The sequence below is a fragment of the Entelurus aequoreus genome, linkage group LG21 (genome assembly GCF_033978785.1).
Source record: "Entelurus aequoreus isolate RoL-2023_Sb linkage group LG21, RoL_Eaeq_v1.1, whole genome shotgun sequence".
NCBI classification, from domain to species: domain Eukaryota; kingdom Metazoa; phylum Chordata; class Actinopteri; order Syngnathiformes; family Syngnathidae; genus Entelurus; species Entelurus aequoreus.
This window is the reverse complement of record NC_084751.1, coordinates 736,076-754,531: the sequence shown is the minus strand read 5'-3', so window position 1 is coordinate 754,531 and position 18,456 is coordinate 736,076. Positions and strand designations below refer to the sequence as shown.

The window sequence follows — 18,456 nt, the reverse complement described above, 5'->3', positions numbered from 1 at the left end:
TTTTTTGAAACAGTCATTACTCAAAAATCAACGTTGTTATGAGTTGTTGAGCTATTCAAGGCTCCAATTATTTCACAAAAAATATTTCAATTTGAACATACATAAATTATTGCATATTTAGTGTTTTTTTCCATAAAAAAAAACAGGGTTTGACAAAAATGGCATAAAACAAACATTTTAAAAAGTTATATCAACAGATAAAGCTGAAGTTAATCTAGAGATTCAAGCGTTGAATAAAAAAATATGACTTATTTTTAACATTTTTATGACTATCACCCTTCCGGGGCCCTGGACCAAACTTGAGAGGACACCTAAAGATGAGAAAAAAATCTAAATTGTATATTCTATTGATTTTTCAGTGAAAAACGTTTGGACACCCCTGCACTAGACAGACAGACTGACAGGTCGCTGGACACTTCATTAGGTACCTCTCTGGCAGTGTCAAAAAAGAAATGAGTCACCTCCTCCTTTTTGGCCTCAATCTTGCGGTGCGTTAAGCCCTGTTGTAGCACTTGAGCGGGGATCCCAAGTAACTGTAGCACAACAGCAAAAAAGGACTTGAAGAATGTAAATACAATACTGTAAGTTACTTGTATTTTGGTTGGGTTCTGACTTTTGACACCCATTGCATTTCCTGGTTGTTGTTGAGACTGGCATAACCTCGAGCATCCGTCTCGAACTTGACGTTCCCCAAGTGGAGCACGCTGGCAATGATTCCAAACAGGTGCTTCGAGAACACGAGACGATGGAATGTGGGTCATAAAAACATTGGTATTTTTGCGAGACTTCCCTAAACCCTACCTCGGTGTCACTCTCGCTGAAGTCAATGACAGAAAGGGCTCTCCGCACCGTCTTCCAGTCGCTTTTGTCGTTGATGGAGCTGACTTTGGCACAATTACCCTGAAGGTGATGGGGGATTAGGCTCTGATTTGAAACTCTCCCTGCACGTGATGCATTATACAGGGTGTCCATGAAGTCTGGGTACAGATGTGCGAATGGTTTTCAGAATAATTGGATAAGCGCATCAAATTATACATTGGAAATCATGTTGAGAATAGAAATTAGAATTGAATAAAATGGTTTTCTTTTAAAAATGACGTGTTTTTAACCATGTCCCCAGACTTTGTGGGCACCCTGTGTCGTTGTACTAAGTCGTCACTGACCTGAACCAGGTAGCGGTAAAGCTGACAGTTCCTCTCTAGGCCCAGCCAGCGGAGCAGATCTTCCTCTCCACCCTCCACCAGCTGGTAGAAGATGTGGAAGTTCCGCTCGCCGTGATTCTGATGGACCACGCGTGACTTCTCCAGCAGGTAGCTGAGAATGTGTCCCCCGACTGCCCCGCCCTGAAAGACGAACATCATTCCACCACACAAATTCACATTGTGTGGAGTGTGCTGTTGAGGATACTCAAGGCCACCTGGTGATCAAACTGGATGTCCATATACTTCCCGAAGCGACTGGAGTTGTCATTCTTTAGGGTTTTGGCATTTCCGAAAGCCTGGGTGACAAAGTGAAAAAAGATCAAACCCAAGATTTACAAGATTTAGCAAACTTTCTTTAAAGGAGCCGTATGTAATAATTTCATGTCAAGTCATCATTAAATGGCCCTGATTTGTCAATAGGCATGAATACCGGTCAATCACGATCCGGGACTGTGCAATCAGCGATTACACGCCAACTGGACAATATTTATCATATTTATTTACATATTTAAATCCAAAATAAAATGCCTGCACAGCATAGGAGGTAGGAAATGCTGACTCCCACCCCCTCAGCACACTGGGAACCAGCATTACTCCTCTCTAGTCAGTTCACTAGTCACTTTATACTTTTTACTGTCTCATTTTTTTTTTTACATTGCCTCTTATAGTGGTCTTAGGCCATATTGCATATTGTGTATATTGTGTTGTTTTTGTATATTGTGTGGTTTCTTCTTCTTTTTTAAAAATGCAAAGCACCTTAGGGAAGCAACCTAAATTTTGTTGGACCTGTACCTGTACATGCACAATGACAATAAAGATCATTCATTCATTCATTCATAAATCATGTTCAGAGAATATATCTTTATTGTCATTGTACATTGTTCAACGAAATAACTGAAATTGATGTTCTTTTCCAATACCTCGGATATGCTCATTTCAAAATTAGATTTACAGCCCCGAAATCTTGTTATTGTTTTCATCTTGATGCCCCGCCCTCCACCGTTTGACCAATTAGAAACTCTGTGAGTGTGTCACATCCAGGTTGCCAGTTACGCACCGCCCTCTTCGTCTGGCTACTGCCACCGGTAAAGTTACTAAACATGTCAGACCTCAATAAATCAATTCTCAACTTATTCATGACAAAGCCAGGAACAAAACAATGATTTGTATCGGGGATGCCTCTGAAAGATGGAGGCGATTGAAGGCGGAGAAGATTTTTTAATCTGACGCAAATTTGCGATTTTTCCTCCTTGATAGGTAAGTCAGGCATTTACGTTTTCTTATTACTTGTAATAAATGGAAATGGACATTTGGTATGTAAACTATATTGTCCAAAACAGTCTATGATCTTGTCTAACAAAGCTGGTATGATCCTGCAACGGATGCTTTGATGGTGCTCTTAGTGTAATGCTTAGCATGCTAGCCCGGCCTAATCGTTAGCCTATTGACATATAGGCTAGCGGGGGAAATATATGCCCGTTAGCATGTATGTCGATGTGTATTCCAACATATCTTTTCGACAAATAAAACCTATGTGGATATGGGTAGTGTCAGTGCCTATTCCCTTCTCAATATGCTGATACGCTGAGGAAATGGGTTGCAACATTAAAAACCTCTAAAGGCCTGAGTGGCCACATGCGTGGACAGCACCTTTTGGCTCTTATTTCCAAAATTGTGTACAATACAGAATTGGGGTCTTATGGCCGCTTATGTGGACACTTATACTACCATCTGGTGGTGTCAGAAGAGTATAACATACAATGGAATTTTGACAAAAAAAAGTGTAAATATAAGAATTAACATGTCACTAAACATGAAGTACACGTTTGTGTACTTATGGACTAAGTACATCATATCAAAAGATGATTCTTAGTTTTTATTCTAATTAGGGTCCAATAAGCCCAAATAGCAAAGAGAAATAAAAAAAGCATGTAAACAAACAGCTTGGGCCTTAAGAGGTTAATACGGCTGTCATCATGGCAATGTGAAACGTATGAAAAAAAAATGGAGGGATGCTTTGAGGCGTGCTTAATCAAGACAGTCCTTAACTATCAATGAATCAACTTGAGTGTCCGCCCTTAGAACATACGCACCTCAAGCACAGGGTTGGAGACCAGCATCCTGTCTCTGACGTTATTCAAGACTTTGGTACTCGGACAGCTGACCGCATAAAAGTGCAGAATCTTCTTCGAGGCCTCCGTCTTGCCTGCGCCGCTCTCCCCCGAAATCAGGATGAAGTGGTTGTTGAACTCGGACAGCATGGTGCGGAACACGTTGTCTGCCAGCGCGTAGCTAAGAAGGGCATAGATGGCTCCACGTCAGTCCACTCACAGTGAGATCTAGTTTAGGGCTGGACAATTCATCCCAATCTCTGAGTGAGCGTATGAGTGAAAAATAGACCCCGTCTACTAAATTCTACTTCTTATTTGACACAGTGCTAGGATGCCTAATCAATAATCACTAAACCCAAGAGAAAAAAAGTATGGCCAAATGATTTCAGCATTAAGGAAGCCTACCTCAGCTGCAATCGGGCGGAAGGCGTTGTACACCCTGGACAAGTCGCCACCTCATCACAGGGCCAACACAGATAGACAGACAACATTCACACACTAGGGCCAATTTAGTGTTGCCAATCAACCTATCCCCAGGTGCATGTCTTTGGAGGTGGGAGGAAGCCGGCGTACCCGGAGGGAACCCACGCAGTCACGGGGAGAACATGCAAACTCCACACAGAAAGATCCCGAGAGCAGGATCGAACCCAGAGCCTTCGTATTGTGAGGCAGGTGCACTAACCCCTGTTCCACCGTGCTGCCCGTATTATTATTGTATTATTATTTTGTTAATAAAAATAAAAAATAAAATTCAAAATAATGAATAATTGTGTTATTTCTCATGATTTCAATATCAATCAAAATAATCCTGATGATTATTTTTGTATACAGTCCAGCCCTAGCATATGTTATTGATGTTTTTTTAATACAAAATATTAGAAAGAGCACGCTACACATGGATACAAAGTACTAATGGAGAGAGAGCCCGTCTTACATGTGAGGTGGAAGTTCAAAGAAGTTGACGCCCATGTAGGTGTCCATCTGACTCTTGCTGTAGATGTCCAGCTCCTTGTATGGGTTGACTGACACCAAAAGAGTGCCTATGTAGGTCTGCAGCAGGGGGGACAGAAGGTCACGGACGGTCACCTCGCGGTTATAAAACACCAAGAATGTAATGTGCTCTGTGCATCGCTTCCAACAATGAGCAATGTTGTCCTTATCAAGAGCAAAAAGTTGGGTTAATCACTTTGCACCACCTGGATGACCTTTGTGAGGCGTGCTGCTTCAGCAACATGAGATGTGGGATCCAGCAGTATCAGGACCACATCGGGGGAAGGGTCAAAGGCATAGCGTTTAATTGGAAGTAGAAATTACAACTGCCTCTAAAGTCCATCGCCAGGAATTGTTAGTTTGCATTTCCAAAAAATTGTAGACCGATTTTTATGAAACATTCAGGAAATGTCCGAAATGGGAAGTGATTAGTTAGTTATTAGCTAGTAATTTAGTTGCCAGCTAGCGATCAGCGTTGTAGTTGTTAGCTAATGATTAGCACTCTAGTTGTCAGCTAGCGATTAGTGCTCTGGTTTTCAACTAGTGATTACCAGCCTAGTTGTCAGCTTGCGATTCCTGCGGTAGTTGCAGCTAGCGATTAGCGCTCCAGTTGCCAGCCAGAGATTTATGCGCTATTTTTCAGCTAGCGATTAGCGCTCCGGTTGCCAGCCAGAGATTAATGTGCTATTTTTCAGCTAGCGATTAGCGCTCCGGTTGCCAGCCAGAGATTAATGTGCTATTTTTCAGCTCGCGATTAGCGCTCTCGTTGCCAACTAGCATTTGACGGGCCAGTTGCTAGCTAGTTATTAACATCCTAGTTGTCAGCAAGCGATTAGCGCTTTAGTTGCCAGCTAGCGATCAGCGTGCTAGTCGCCAGCTAGTTGTCATGGTCTGTGGTCTGGATCATGTTTTTTGTTATTTTCTGTTATTTTAAGACTCCATAGTTCCTGTTTTTGTGCATCCTTGTTTGTTTTACTTTCCATGACGACTGATTAGTTTCACCTGCCTCATGTGTTCGGGACACGCACTTGCTCTAATCAGAGACTATTATTTAAGCCTGTCTTTGCCAGTTAGTCGTCCTGGCGTCATTGATTGTTTCATGCTTAGTTCATGCTGCTCGTTTCTTGCCACAATAAGTTTGGTTTGTTTCATGTCCATAGTTCAGGCTAAGTGTTAGCGTATGTTTCCTGCTTTAAGTTTTATGTCCCTTAGCCTCTCGTGCAATCGGCACACTTTCTTTTTGTTTTAGTTCCTGACTTTTGTCCTGTGTAGGATTTATTAATTAATAAATATGTTCCTACCTTCAAGTCCTGTCCGGAATAGTTCGTTTGCTTCCTGGGAGAACAATCCTCGCAGTAAGTTGCGAAAAAAAACACGTTATGACACTAGTTATTAACACGTTAGTTGTCAGCTAGCTATTATCGGCACAACACGGTTATTGTTCGAATATTGTTAGTATTACACAATAATAAGGTACCTTTCGGAATAGTTTAATATTATTTGATGTAATTGACCACGCGGGCCTAATGCGCACAACGCACCCAGCTTGATCTGGCCCTCGTGTGGTTTATACCAGTGTTTTTCAACCACTGTGCCACAGTGTGAGATACAGTCTGGTGTGCCGTGGGAGATTATCTAATTTCACCTATTTGGGTTAAAAATATTTTTTGCAAACCAGTAATTATAGTCTGCAAATGATGTGTTGTTGTTGAGTGTCGGTGCTGTCTAGAGCTCGGCAGAGTAACCGTGTAATACTCTTCCATATCAGTAGGTGGCAGCCGGTAGCTAATGGCTTTGCAGATGTCGGAAATAGCGGCAGGCAGTGTGCAGGTAAAAGGGTGCCTAAAGCTTAAAACAAAAACAAAAAAAAGGTGAGTGCCCCTGAGAAAAGGCATTGAAGCTTAGGGAAGGCTATGCAGAACGAAACTAAAACTGAACTGGCTAGAAAGTAAACAAAAACAGAATGCTGGACGACAGCAAAGGCTTACTGTGGAGCAAAGACGGCGTCCACAAAGTACATCCGAACATGACATGACAATTAGGGATGATGTTCGAAACCGGGTCTCCCGATTGTTTGATAAGAAAAGAACCGATTCCATGAATTCAAATCCCTTTTTGAGAACCGGTTCCCGTTATCGAAGCCACTGTACCATATTTTCACGACCATAGGGCGCACCGTATTAAAGGGCGCCGTGTCAGTTACGGGTGCTATTTCTGTATTTAACGCATAAATAAGGCATTGATTGATTGATTGATTGAAACTTTTATTAGTAGATTGCACAGTTCAGTACATATTCCGTACAATTGACCACTAAATGGTAAAACCCGAATAAGTTTTTCAACTTGTTTAAGTCGGGGTCCACGTAAATCGATTCATGGTATTTTTGGGCGCAGGTTTGGTTAAACATACGCTATCTTAAAACATACGCTAGCATGCATGGACGCTGTTTTAAAAAGGCAGCAGGAGCAAAGCTGAGTTTGGTTGTACTTTATTGAATAGTCTTTTGTATGACTCTAGATTCGATAAGAGATTCGATAAGGAATCGGTTAGATAAGAGGATTCGATAATAGGCTCAAACTCGATAATTTCTTAACGAACATCATCCCCAATGACAATTGACAATGTCCACACAAAGAAGGATTAAAAACAACTGAAATAGTCTTGATCGCTAAAACAAATGCGGATGCAGATGCGGGAAATATCGCTCAAAGGGAGACATGAAACTGCTACAGGAAAATACCAACGTCCTAGTTGTTAGTTCTTGTCTTGAACGCAAGACAAGAACTAAAACACTACACACAGGAAAACAGCAAAAAACTCAAAATAAGTCGCGGCGTGATGTGACAGGTGGTGACAGTACACCTACTTTGAGACAAGAGCTATAGTGATGCATGCTTGGTTATGTTTTAAAGTCATATCCAACAATTGCGACAAGGACTTTTTACTGTCAACTGGGTTTCGTTTTTTAATGATTTCTGCTGGTGGTGTGCCTTCAGATTTTTTTAACGCAAAAAAATGTGCCTTGGCTCAAAAAACTTTGAAAAACACTGCTTTATACAGTAAAATGTACATATGAGCGTATGAATATTTACAGTGGTTACACCAGGATCCGTGAGTTAACTTGTTTTTACACTACCATAACACTTAAGGATGTTAAAACCTTTCTTAAAAAGAGTGAGATTTCCACAGTATGTATGTAATTGTAAGTATTTTTGGCATTAGACACTCAAGAAAGGGACTCACATAAACCAGATTCTCATGGAAGCGTTTCCTCAAGTTGTCCAGGAAGGCGGTCTCGCTGGTGTAGTTGTCCAAGAGAACAAAATCCTGGATTCCGACGCGGTCCCGAGCCGTGAGAGAGGCCTCCATGTTCCTCAGGATCCTGTTACAACGCTCCTCCAGGCTCTGAGCGGACATAAGTAGCATGAGGAGCTGATATCAGACCACACATCCTCATATGATATTTGCGTCTCTTATCTATCTATATGTTCATGGACTTCCAGTCAGGAGCGGCTGCTGAGACCTTGGTCATATCCTTTCTGCTCGTGATGAATCTAAATTCAGCCAGCACTATCTGAAATATATCGTGAATCCCACTTTTGACAAAGCTACCACGGACACAAAATTGTCCTCCAGAAGCATCAATGAACTTTAATTACTACGTTACAAAAGGGTCGGTTACTGCGGACAGTATTATGTTGCAGTAGTTTGGCTCTCATCCCTGTGTGCCTGACACTCACTGTTAGAAAAAAACAAAAAAACAGTGAAGTTGGCACGTTGTGTAAATCGTAAATAAAAACAGAATAGAATGATTTGCAAATCCTTTTCAACTTATATCCATCCATCCATTTTCTACCGCTTATTCCCTTCAGGGTCGCGGGGGCGCTGGAGCCTATCTCAGCAACTTATATTCAATTGAATACACTTTTCCACTTTGCGTCAGTCCATCTTAGATGGGCTCGGACCCAGCGAAGCCAGCGGCCTTTCTGGGTGTTGTTGACAAATGGCTTTTGCTTTGCATAGTAGAGTTTTAACGAGAGATGTCCGATAATATCAGACTGTCGATATTATCGGCCGATAAATGCTTTAAAATGTGATATCGGAAATTATCAGTATCGGTATCAAAAAGTAAAATTTATGACTTTTTAAAACGCTGCTGTACGGAGTGGTACATGAACGTAGAGAGAAGTACAGAGCGCCAATAAACCTTAAAGGCACTGCCTTTGCGTGCCGGCCCAATCACATAATATCTACGGCTTTTCACACACACAAGTGAATGCAATGCATAGTTGGTCAACAGCCATACAGGTCACACTGAGGGTGACCGTATAAACAACTTTAACACTGTTACAAATATGCGCCACACTGTGAACCCACACCAAACAAGAATGACAAACACAATTTGGGAGAACATCCGCACCGTAACACAACAGAAACACAACAGAACAATTACCCAGAACCCCTTGCAGCACTAACTCTTCCGGGACGCTACAATATACACCCCCCCTAACCCCTACCCCGTCCCACCCCAATCCCGCCCACCTCAACCTCTTCATAGTCTCTGTCAGGGAGAGCATGTCCCAAATTCCAAGCTGCTGTTTTGAGGCATGTTAAAAAAAATAATGCACTTTGTGACTTCAATAATAAATATGGCAGTGCCATGTTGGCATTTTTTTCCATAACTTGAGTTGATGTATTTTGGAAAACCTTGTTACATTGTTTAATGCATCCAGCGGTGCATCACAACAAAATTAGGCATAATAATGTGTTAATTCCGCGACTGTATATATTGGTATCGGTTGATATCGGAATCGGTAATTAAGAGTTGGACAATATCGGAATATCGGATATCGGCAAAAAAGTAATTATCGGACATCTTTACTATTGATGATATTACGGACCGTAGATGGTGAAATCCCTAAATTCCTTGCTCATTGAGAAATGTTGTTCTTAAACTGTTGGACAATTCATGGAAGCTGCTTTTATACGCAATCATGGCACCCACCTGTTCCCAATTAGCCTGTTCACCTGTGGGATGTTCCAAATAAGTGTTTGATGAGCATTCCTCAACTTTCTCACTCTTTTTTGCCACTTGTGCCAGCTCGTTTGAAACATGTTGCAGGCATCAAAGTCCAAATGAGCTAATATTTGCAAAAAATAAAGTTTTCCGGTTCGAACATTAAGTATTTTGTCTTTGCAGTCTATTCAATTGAATATAAGTTGAAAAGGATTTGCAAATCATTGTATTCCGTTTTTATTTACCATTTACACAACGTGCCAACTTTTTGGGTTTTGTAAAAAATAACTAAAAAATCCCACTGCTGCTGCTTTATTCTCTTCTCACCTCCATTGGACATCCAAAAGTGTGGCATTACTTCTTCTCAGGGAGGACATGAGCAATGGGACAGGAAACCCGGAAAGATTACACATTCTACTTCCTTCAGTAGGAAACCATCAATAATACACAGTCAATGTACAAGGAGGAAGCAGTCTAAAGACAAAAAACATGACTTAAATATCCCCTCAAAGGACAAAAAAACACAATCAAGCTTCATGACCAGCAAAACCCCAGTCCTGTAAGTGGCGGTAATTACTTTTTTTATTTCTTTTGTCCTGTCCAGCTACTCAGGCAAATCATACTGTTGATGTTGATGCCCATATCGGCTGTACAGATTTACTTTACACAATAGAAGTGTTGGATACTTCTCTTGTTGCCTTATTTGTATTTGACTTTATTAAATGGATTTATATTATTATTTGGCGAGGCCGAGCAGGAGGGGATAGAAAGAGAAAAAAAGGAAGACAGATGGGGAAATTGCAGGGACAAGAGGCGGATAAGACAGAGAGACAAGAACAACAAACACAACAACAACAATAGGCTAATTGGCAACTCTAAAATTGGCCCTAATTTGTTTGACGGTGAATTCCTGGCAACCACAGCTGCAAGTGTTTTACCATAAATTCTACACGTTTTTTTGTAAACAGATTAACAATTGTACTACACTATTTTAAGGCTCAGTGGCCTAGTGGTTAGAGTGTTCGCCCTGAGACTGGGAGGTTGTGAGTTCAAATCCCGGCCGAGTCATACCAAAGACCTGCTTGGCACTCAGCATCAAGGGTTAGAATTGGGGGTTAAATCTCCAAATGATTCCTGAGCATGGCCCACGCTGCTGCTCACTGCTCCCCTCACCTCCAAGGGGGTAAACAAGGGGATGGGTCGAAATGCAGAGGACAAATTTCACCACACCTAGTGTGTGTGTGTGACATTTATTGGAACTTTTTAACATTTCCTTTTCCGGACTATACGGCGCACTTAAAATACTTTGTTTCCCCTCAAAACTCGGCAGTGCACCTTATAACCCGGTGCGCCTAATGTACGGAATAATTCTGGTTTTGCTTACCGACCTCAAAGCTATTTTATTTGGTACATGGTGAAATGATAAGTGTGACCAGTAGATGGCAGTCAAACATAAGAGATACGTGTAGACTGCAATACAATGGCAGTCACACACAAGAGATACGTGTAGACTGCAATATGACTCAAGTAAACAACACCAAAATATTATATGTTGCATTGAAAATATAGACAATTACACACGGCGCTGAAAAATCTATCAAAATGTTTTAGTACGACTTTGGTAAGTTATGAAGCAGCACCGCTTGATGGATTGTACTGTGCTTCAACATACGAATGTTATTATGGTGTGTGTATAAGGTAAGACAAATTATCTGGCGTTTTGTTTCGCAATATTATACAAAAGCAACTTTTCTTACCTTCTGGTACCTGCTGATCTGTATTTGGGATCTGCATAAGTACTGAAAAATTGCGCGCGTCCGCCTTTGTAGTCTGTGCCGACTCCGTAGTCGATAAACTTCTTCTTTTTCTCTATCTTCTTGTTATGGGACATTCATCCTCCGCTGTTGCCATTTCTAATATAAAGTAGTGTAAAGTTCTTACTTTTATCTGTCAGTAAACTCGCCAGGAAAGCGCTAAAACATACCGGTGTGGTGAGTGTACATTATTCACTCAAGGAACTTTAGTTATGAGAGAGTTCCGGTCGGACGGTTTTTCACGGGACACATTTCCGGCGGATGAGGAGATGCTGCTCTTTTGTTGATTGAAGTAAAGTCTGAATGTCATTAAAACAGTTAGCTCCATCTTTTGACACTTCTTCCACTCCCGTCCTCGCACGCTACACCGCTACAACAAAGATGACGGGGAGAAGACGCTGTCGAAGGTGAGCCACGTAAATAAGACCGCCCACAAAACGGCGCATACTGAAGCGACTGTCGGAAAGCTACTTGAACATAATCTATGCAACATTTTGACCCAAGAACCACCATTACATGTTATGTAGACCACAAGGAAGTTTTTTAAATTCAGAAAAAAATAATACTAATATGACTCCTTTAATGCGCCCTATAATCTGGTGCGCCTTATATATGAAAAAATAAATAAATAGACCATTCATTGGCAACGCGCCTTAAAATCCGGTGCGCCCTATAGTGCGGAAAATATGGTAATTTACTGAAAGCAAAAACTGTTATTAACTGTAAAATTAACAGATTGAACATCAACATACCGTAATGTCTTATACATCATGACTGCGTTTTTTACGGTGACAACCACAGCTGCCGGTGTTTTACTGTAGATTGTGCAGGTTTTTTTTTACAGTGCATAGTTAAAGTTGGAACATTTGGTTGGTATCAATAATGAGTTTTATTTAACAGCCTCTATGTATTGCTGGTTAGGCTAATAAACACGGCTATAATAAGGGAAATTCACCCCACTAACTGACTAGTTTGCTAGTTAATGTTGGAAGCCGATCAGAATCATATCCATATTTAAGTGTTACTTCTTTCTAAAAACTCCTATAGTCATATTTACATCAGCTAATGTCTCGTGTGGTACAAAGCGCTTGGATTCGAGTGTCCTTGGTTAGAGTCAGAGCACTGTTTATTCTCTTTGTTGAGACTGCCATTACATTCCTAAGATAAGGAGCACAGCTAGACTGGGGAAACAGCAGGCGGGGGACAGAGGGAAGATCACGGGACTTCCGGGGGTTTGGGGGGAGACCGAGCTAGACCGATCTGGACCGGGCTGGGGAACGCTGGTGTGCTGGATTGGTCTCAGTTTGTCCTCTAAGCTTGGAGAATAAACCACAAAATACAAACTGCTGCCTGTTGATTGAATATAAACATCAGCTTATGTGCCATAAAAAGAATCTGGGAGAGACTAGCAATTTGAATTACCCATTGGAGGAATGCTGGTCGACACAACATTAAGCATCCAACAAACATCACATCAGCCTTCATTGATAAACAAACAGAAACAACACAAAGCTGTATTTTGATGAACAACAACAATTAAAAGTCACACGATAGAAGAAGATTCGTCTTGGCATCAGTTGCACGCGGTTTACCACAATCATCTAAAATGCACACAACCGTAAAACATCAAAGTTTGATGTGCGGCTACAAGTGGAAGAGGAAAGTCTATCTGACCCTGAGGCCATCACTGGAGACGGCGCTCCTTTGTCCAGGTCTATCCAGCATGGTGCAGGATCCTGTTACGAATAGACTTAAAGTGGGCAGTCCGGCCCCCGTGAAAGAGATAGCGCTCCTTGCTCGTGGGACCATTGACAGACAACTACGAGAGAACGCTTTGAGGGGCTCCTGGTCTTCAAGTCAAAGATGATTACTGATTGAAGTGTGCACTTTTCTGTTAAAAATCTATTATTTTTCATCTTTGGTCACTTGGAGACAGGGAAAATATCAATTTTAAGCCCCATGGTTACACATATTTCAAAGAATCCATGCCCAAAAATGAACAGGAAGAGGTTATGCTTTGAAGTGGCTAATGTTTTATGTTTCTATAATCGAAGTCGCACTTGAACTCCTTCGTCCAAAAGGGTTTAGAAGTTTAAAAGCAGATGTATAAAGAAATATATGCAATGCCCAAAAGGTGAAGCTTGTGAATTTTCACTACAGACATCGTGGCAAACTTTGATGATTCGCATAAAACAAGAAACTCGAATAACGTGGCTCTCCAAGATCAGATTTTGAACGAATGATAGTACAGCCCTAGCAAGATTTATAGACGACTTTTCTTAACTAGTAGAACAGCACCAAGAGGAGACAGGAACCTGCTTAAAATCACAAGTTACATTACATCACAGGTGTCAAACTCAAGGCCCGGGGGCCAGAGCTGGCCCGCGACATCATTTTATCTGGCCCGCAAACAACTGGAAATGATATGTGTCAATAAAGTACTTCAAATTTTCTCACTAATGTAATCTGTAATTGATTTTTTTCATTTTGACTGAAAAAATGAAGTACAGGCTAGATATGTCCGATAATATCGGACTGCTGATATTATCGGCTGATAAATGCTTTAAAATGTAATATCGGAAATTATCGGTATCGGTTTCAAAAAGTAAAATTTATGACTTTTTAAATCACCGCTGTACGGAGTGGTACACGGACGTAGGGAGAAGTACAGAGCGCCAATAAACCTTAAAGGCACTGCTTTTGCGTGCCGGCCCAATCACATAATATCTACGGCTTTTCACACACACAAGTGAATGCAAGGAATAGTTGATCAACAGCCATACAGGTCACACTGAGGGTAACCGTATAAACAACTTTAACACTGTTACAAATATGTGCCACACTGTGAACCCACACCAAACAAGAATGACAAACACATTTCGGGAGAACAGCCACACCGTAACACAACATAAACACAACAGAACAAATACCCAGAACCCCTTGCAGCACTAACTCTTCCGGGACGCTACAATATACACCCCCGCTACCCTCTACCTCCCGCCCCCCCAATCCCGCCCACCTCAACCAAATTCCAAGCTGCTGTTTTGAGGAATGTTGAAAAAAATAATGCATTTTGTGACTTCAATAATAAATATGGCAGTGCCATGTTGGCATTTTTTTCCATAACTTGAGTTGATTTACTTTGGAAAACCTCATTACATTGTTTAATGCATCCAGCGGGTCATCACAACAAAATTAGGCATAATAATGTGTTAATTCCACGACTGTATATATCGGTATCGGTTGATATCGGTATCGGTAATTAAAAGTTGGACAATATCGGCAAAAAAGCCATTATCGGACATCTCTATATGTGTCAATAAAGTACTTCATATTTTCTCACTAATGTAATCTGTAATTGATTTTTTTCATTTTGATGCAAATAAATGCAATACAGGCCAAAAGTTTGGACACACCTTCTCATTCACACTGATGGTCCCAACCCCATTGATAAAGCAAGAAATTCCACTAATCAACCCTGATTAGGCACACCTGTGAAGTGAAAACCATTTCAGGTGACTACCTCTTGAAGCTCATGGAGAGAATGCCAAGAGTGTGCAAAGCAGTAATCAGGGCAGAGGGTGGCTATTTTGAAGAAACTAGGATATAAAATATGTTTTCAGATATTTCACCTTTTTTTGTTAAGTACATAACTCCACATGTGTTCATTCATAGTTTTGATGCCTTCAGTGACAATCTACAATGTAAATAGTCATGAAAATAAAGAAAATGCAGTGAATGAGAAGGTGTGTCCAAACTTTTGGCCTGTACGGTATATGTACTGCTTGAAATCCATCCATCCATTTTCTACCGCTTGTCCTTTTTGTTGGGGTCGCGTGGGTGTGCTGGAGCCTATCTCAGCTGCATTCGGGCGGAAGGCGGGGCACACCCTGGACAAGTCGCCACCTCATCACAGGGCCATCACAGATAGACAGACAACATTCACACACTAGGGCCCATTTAGTGTTGCCAATCAACCTATCCCCAGGTGCATGTCTTTGGGGGTGGGAAGAAGCCGGAGTACCCGGAGGGAACCCACGTAGTCACGGGGAGAACATGCAAACTCCACACAGAAAGATCCCGAGCCCGGGTTTGAACTAAATTCGTATTGTGAGGCACATGCACTAACCCCTGTACCACCGTGCTGCTTGAAATTGCATACCTTTTAAACTTTAACAGTGTCCAATATTGCAACAAATATTACAGTATATTATCATACTTTCCAAACATGTTTTTGTCCAAATAAAAATGAATGAAAATACTTAACTTTACAGCAAACTGCCCATCAAATTAATAAAAATGACAACCCCGCCTTCCGCCCGATTGTAGCTGAGATAGGCTCCAGCGCCCCCCGTCACCCCGAAGGGAATAAGCGGTAGAAAATGGATGGATGGATGGACAATAAATGTTACGTTGTTCTTTACAGCATCCATCCATTTCCTACCGCTTGTCCCGTTCGGGGTCGCGGGGGTGCTGGAGCCCATCTCAGCTGCATTCGGGCATATTACTGTAAATTGAAAAAAACTACTACTGTTTTTTGCGTAAAAATTCTGTTGACTGAGATGCCAGTTTTTGACTGTAAAATCCACAGTTGTTGTTTTTTTTTTTTAATTTTATTGTTTTTTTTTGTCCTGTCCAGCTTCTCAGGCAAATCATATAGTTAATGCAGATGCCCATATCTGTTCAGATTTACTTTACAAAAGAGAAGTGTAGGATACTTCTCTTGTTGCCTTATTTGTATTTGACTTTATTAAATGTATTTATATTATCATTTGATGCAGCCGGGCCGGAGCAGGAGGGGATAAAAAGAGAAAAAAAGGAAGACAGAGGGGGGAATTGTGGGGACAAAAACAACAACAGCAAACACAACAATAACAACAACAACAACAATAGAGCAACATCAGCAAATAGGATATGTACAAATATGATTGTAATAGCAAAGAAGCAGTTAGCGAAATAAATAATAATACAGAAATGACAATGAGCTTATTACACTACAAATGGAGCAATAAAAACACCAATAGAAATAGCGCTATTGTTAATGAACGATACCAATAATTTACCTCTATTATCAACAATACAGTTGTTCAAATGCAACAATACATATACGTAATGATAACTAGAGATACAAAAGAATGCAGGTTGTTGTTTTTAAAGGTGTATTACTGTAAATGGAAAGACGGTACATTTGTTTTTACTGTGGAAAAACTGGCAGCTAAGTTGCCAGAAAAAAAAAAGAACTTGTACTGTTTTTCCATGAACAATATAATGTTGTAAAAACCAATGTCAATTTAACACAAAAATTCTGGCAACTAAGCTGCCAGCTTTTTCCATAATAATGAAATCCAGAGGCAAATTCATACATTATTCGCTGTTACAAGCGGCCCTCGGATGGCAGCCATCCCTCAACGAAAGCCAGTTTGACATACCTGCATTACATCATACTATAGATTCAATTAAAGGCTAAATGGATTATTAAAGTGTGTGTAGTCACCTTCTTCCCTTCCAAATCCATGTGTGTCATGATTGGATCGGTCTTGTACGGTAAAAACCGATCAATGCCAAAGATTTTCGGCTTCGATCCTTGTGTATCCTCAGACAAACATAGTCCAGCTCGATGGCACTTCTAGAAATCCGGAAGTTCACCCATGGTGGAGCCTCAGTCGGTAAGTAAAAATATGTCGCCACACTACACCGTCTTCTCTCTAATTCTCATACTCAACAGGACAGGCAGGTGGAGGTACAACGGGAAGGAGGTAGCTAATGAGGCGGTAATGAGTAACGTGGTTCTAGAAGGACCAGGATTGTTTTAAACATTCATGGACCTTAGGCAGCAAACGTTCATTCAGCGCTGTGGTGAGTGTCGAACACACACACACAATGGTCAGTGTGTGTGTGTGTGTCATGCTGTAATACAAGGATGTGTGTAGTAACTCTATCCATCCAGGGTCTCGTCCTCCCCATAAAATTAAAGCACAGGTATTTGATTACTGATCTTTGATTAGACTGATGCATTTCAACTTAATTAACAACAAACAACTATTTGCCGTACATGCAATTTTAAAAAAAATCTATATTTTTGTATTACGGATATATATATCTTTAAAATGTTACGTCATAGATCAGGGGTGTCCAACTCATTTTCATTGAGGGTCAGATCGCAGTAAGGGCCGCTTTCTTTTAAATTAATTTAAATTATGCATGCGGGTAATAACCTGTGATTAATCATGATTAATCGAAATGCATATGCATTTGATTATTAGTTTGTTTTTTTCATGTATAACTTGCTTTAAAACAATAAATAAAGGTGACAAGCAGATATTTAACTATTTGTTTTCATCTCACAAAATTTTTTTTGCAATACAGTATATAATAAATGTAATTGGCATGACTTAGACTTAGACAAACTTTATTGATCTACAAGGGAAATTGTTCCACACAGTAGCTCAGTTACAAAGGATGGAAAGGGTAAGGATGGAAAGGATAATGCAGGTATAAAGTAGACTAAAAATATACCATAGTAGCAATATAAGATGCAACATATATGTAATATTTGCATACTATATATACAGTATATAATATATACTGATATATTATATTATATTTATATATAATATATACAATATAAAACAAATCCCAATTACCGTGTACAATATTACAGTATATGTAACAGCTGCAGCATAAAATAGAGAGTAGATCCAGCAGAAAATATACATTATAAACAAAGAGAGGTAGCTAACATAGAAGCGGTCAGGTAATAAACAGATATCATCTATAGCTGTATGGCAAGTGATTACACATCTGGATGGAGTACAGGAATGAAGGAGTTCTTGAATCGAACAGTGTGGGAACAAAGCTGAAAGTTTAAAATATTCCTTTTAGTACAAAAAAACAAAAATAAAAATGTATTTTATTGAAACCCATTTTTCCAGGCTTTCGCGGGCCACATAAAATGATGTAGCGGACCAGAACAGGCCCCCCGGGCCTCGAGTTTGACACCTGTGTCATACATGATATATTTTATCATTTATTCCTGTTTTAGTGTGTAAAATTTATATTTTCAAACCCATATGTCTCTTAAAAAAACACATTTTAATGCTACCAACAGCTCAGTGACAAGGTGGCCACGACTTTGGCCCCTCCTTTAATATTTAACATTGAGTTTCCTGCAGGCATCAACAAAGACATCTAACATTACGGTCTGCTAATGGGGTTGAACATGGGGTGACATAAGAGAGCTTGTCGGAGGACTTGTCATTACCATAATGTAATCCATTGTCCACACAGATGAATTGGAAAAACAATGTGAGCACTTACTGTT

General features: G+C 40.5%; 2 protein-coding genes across 2 annotated transcripts in view; one reads left to right on the top strand and one right to left on the bottom strand.

Annotated features, from left to right (window-relative positions):
- LOC133639046 (unconventional myosin-Ih-like) overlaps positions 1-18,456 on the bottom strand; it is a 46,886-nt gene that overhangs the window by 25,063 nt on the left and 3,367 nt on the right. The window contains exons 2-9 of the mRNA XM_062032120.1: positions 7,548-7,709; positions 4,248-4,363; positions 3,296-3,494; positions 1,418-1,498; positions 1,164-1,343; positions 802-900; positions 614-727; positions 462-533 (exon numbers count right to left, since the gene is read on the bottom strand). Coding sequence (XP_061888104.1) covers positions 462-533; positions 614-727; positions 802-900; positions 1,164-1,343; positions 1,418-1,498; positions 3,296-3,494; positions 4,248-4,363; positions 7,548-7,709 — 1,023 coding nt within the window. The remainder of the gene's footprint in view (positions 1-461; positions 534-613; positions 728-801; positions 901-1,163; positions 1,344-1,417; positions 1,499-3,295; positions 3,495-4,247; positions 4,364-7,547; positions 7,710-18,456) is intronic.
- The window catches only part of ssh1b (slingshot protein phosphatase 1b), a 61,738-nt gene continuing 45,712 nt past the window's right edge, over positions 2,431-18,456 (top strand). The window contains exon 1 of the mRNA XM_062032128.1: positions 2,431-2,459. The gene's annotated coding sequence lies outside the window, so the exon portion shown is untranslated. The remainder of the gene's footprint in view (positions 2,460-18,456) is intronic.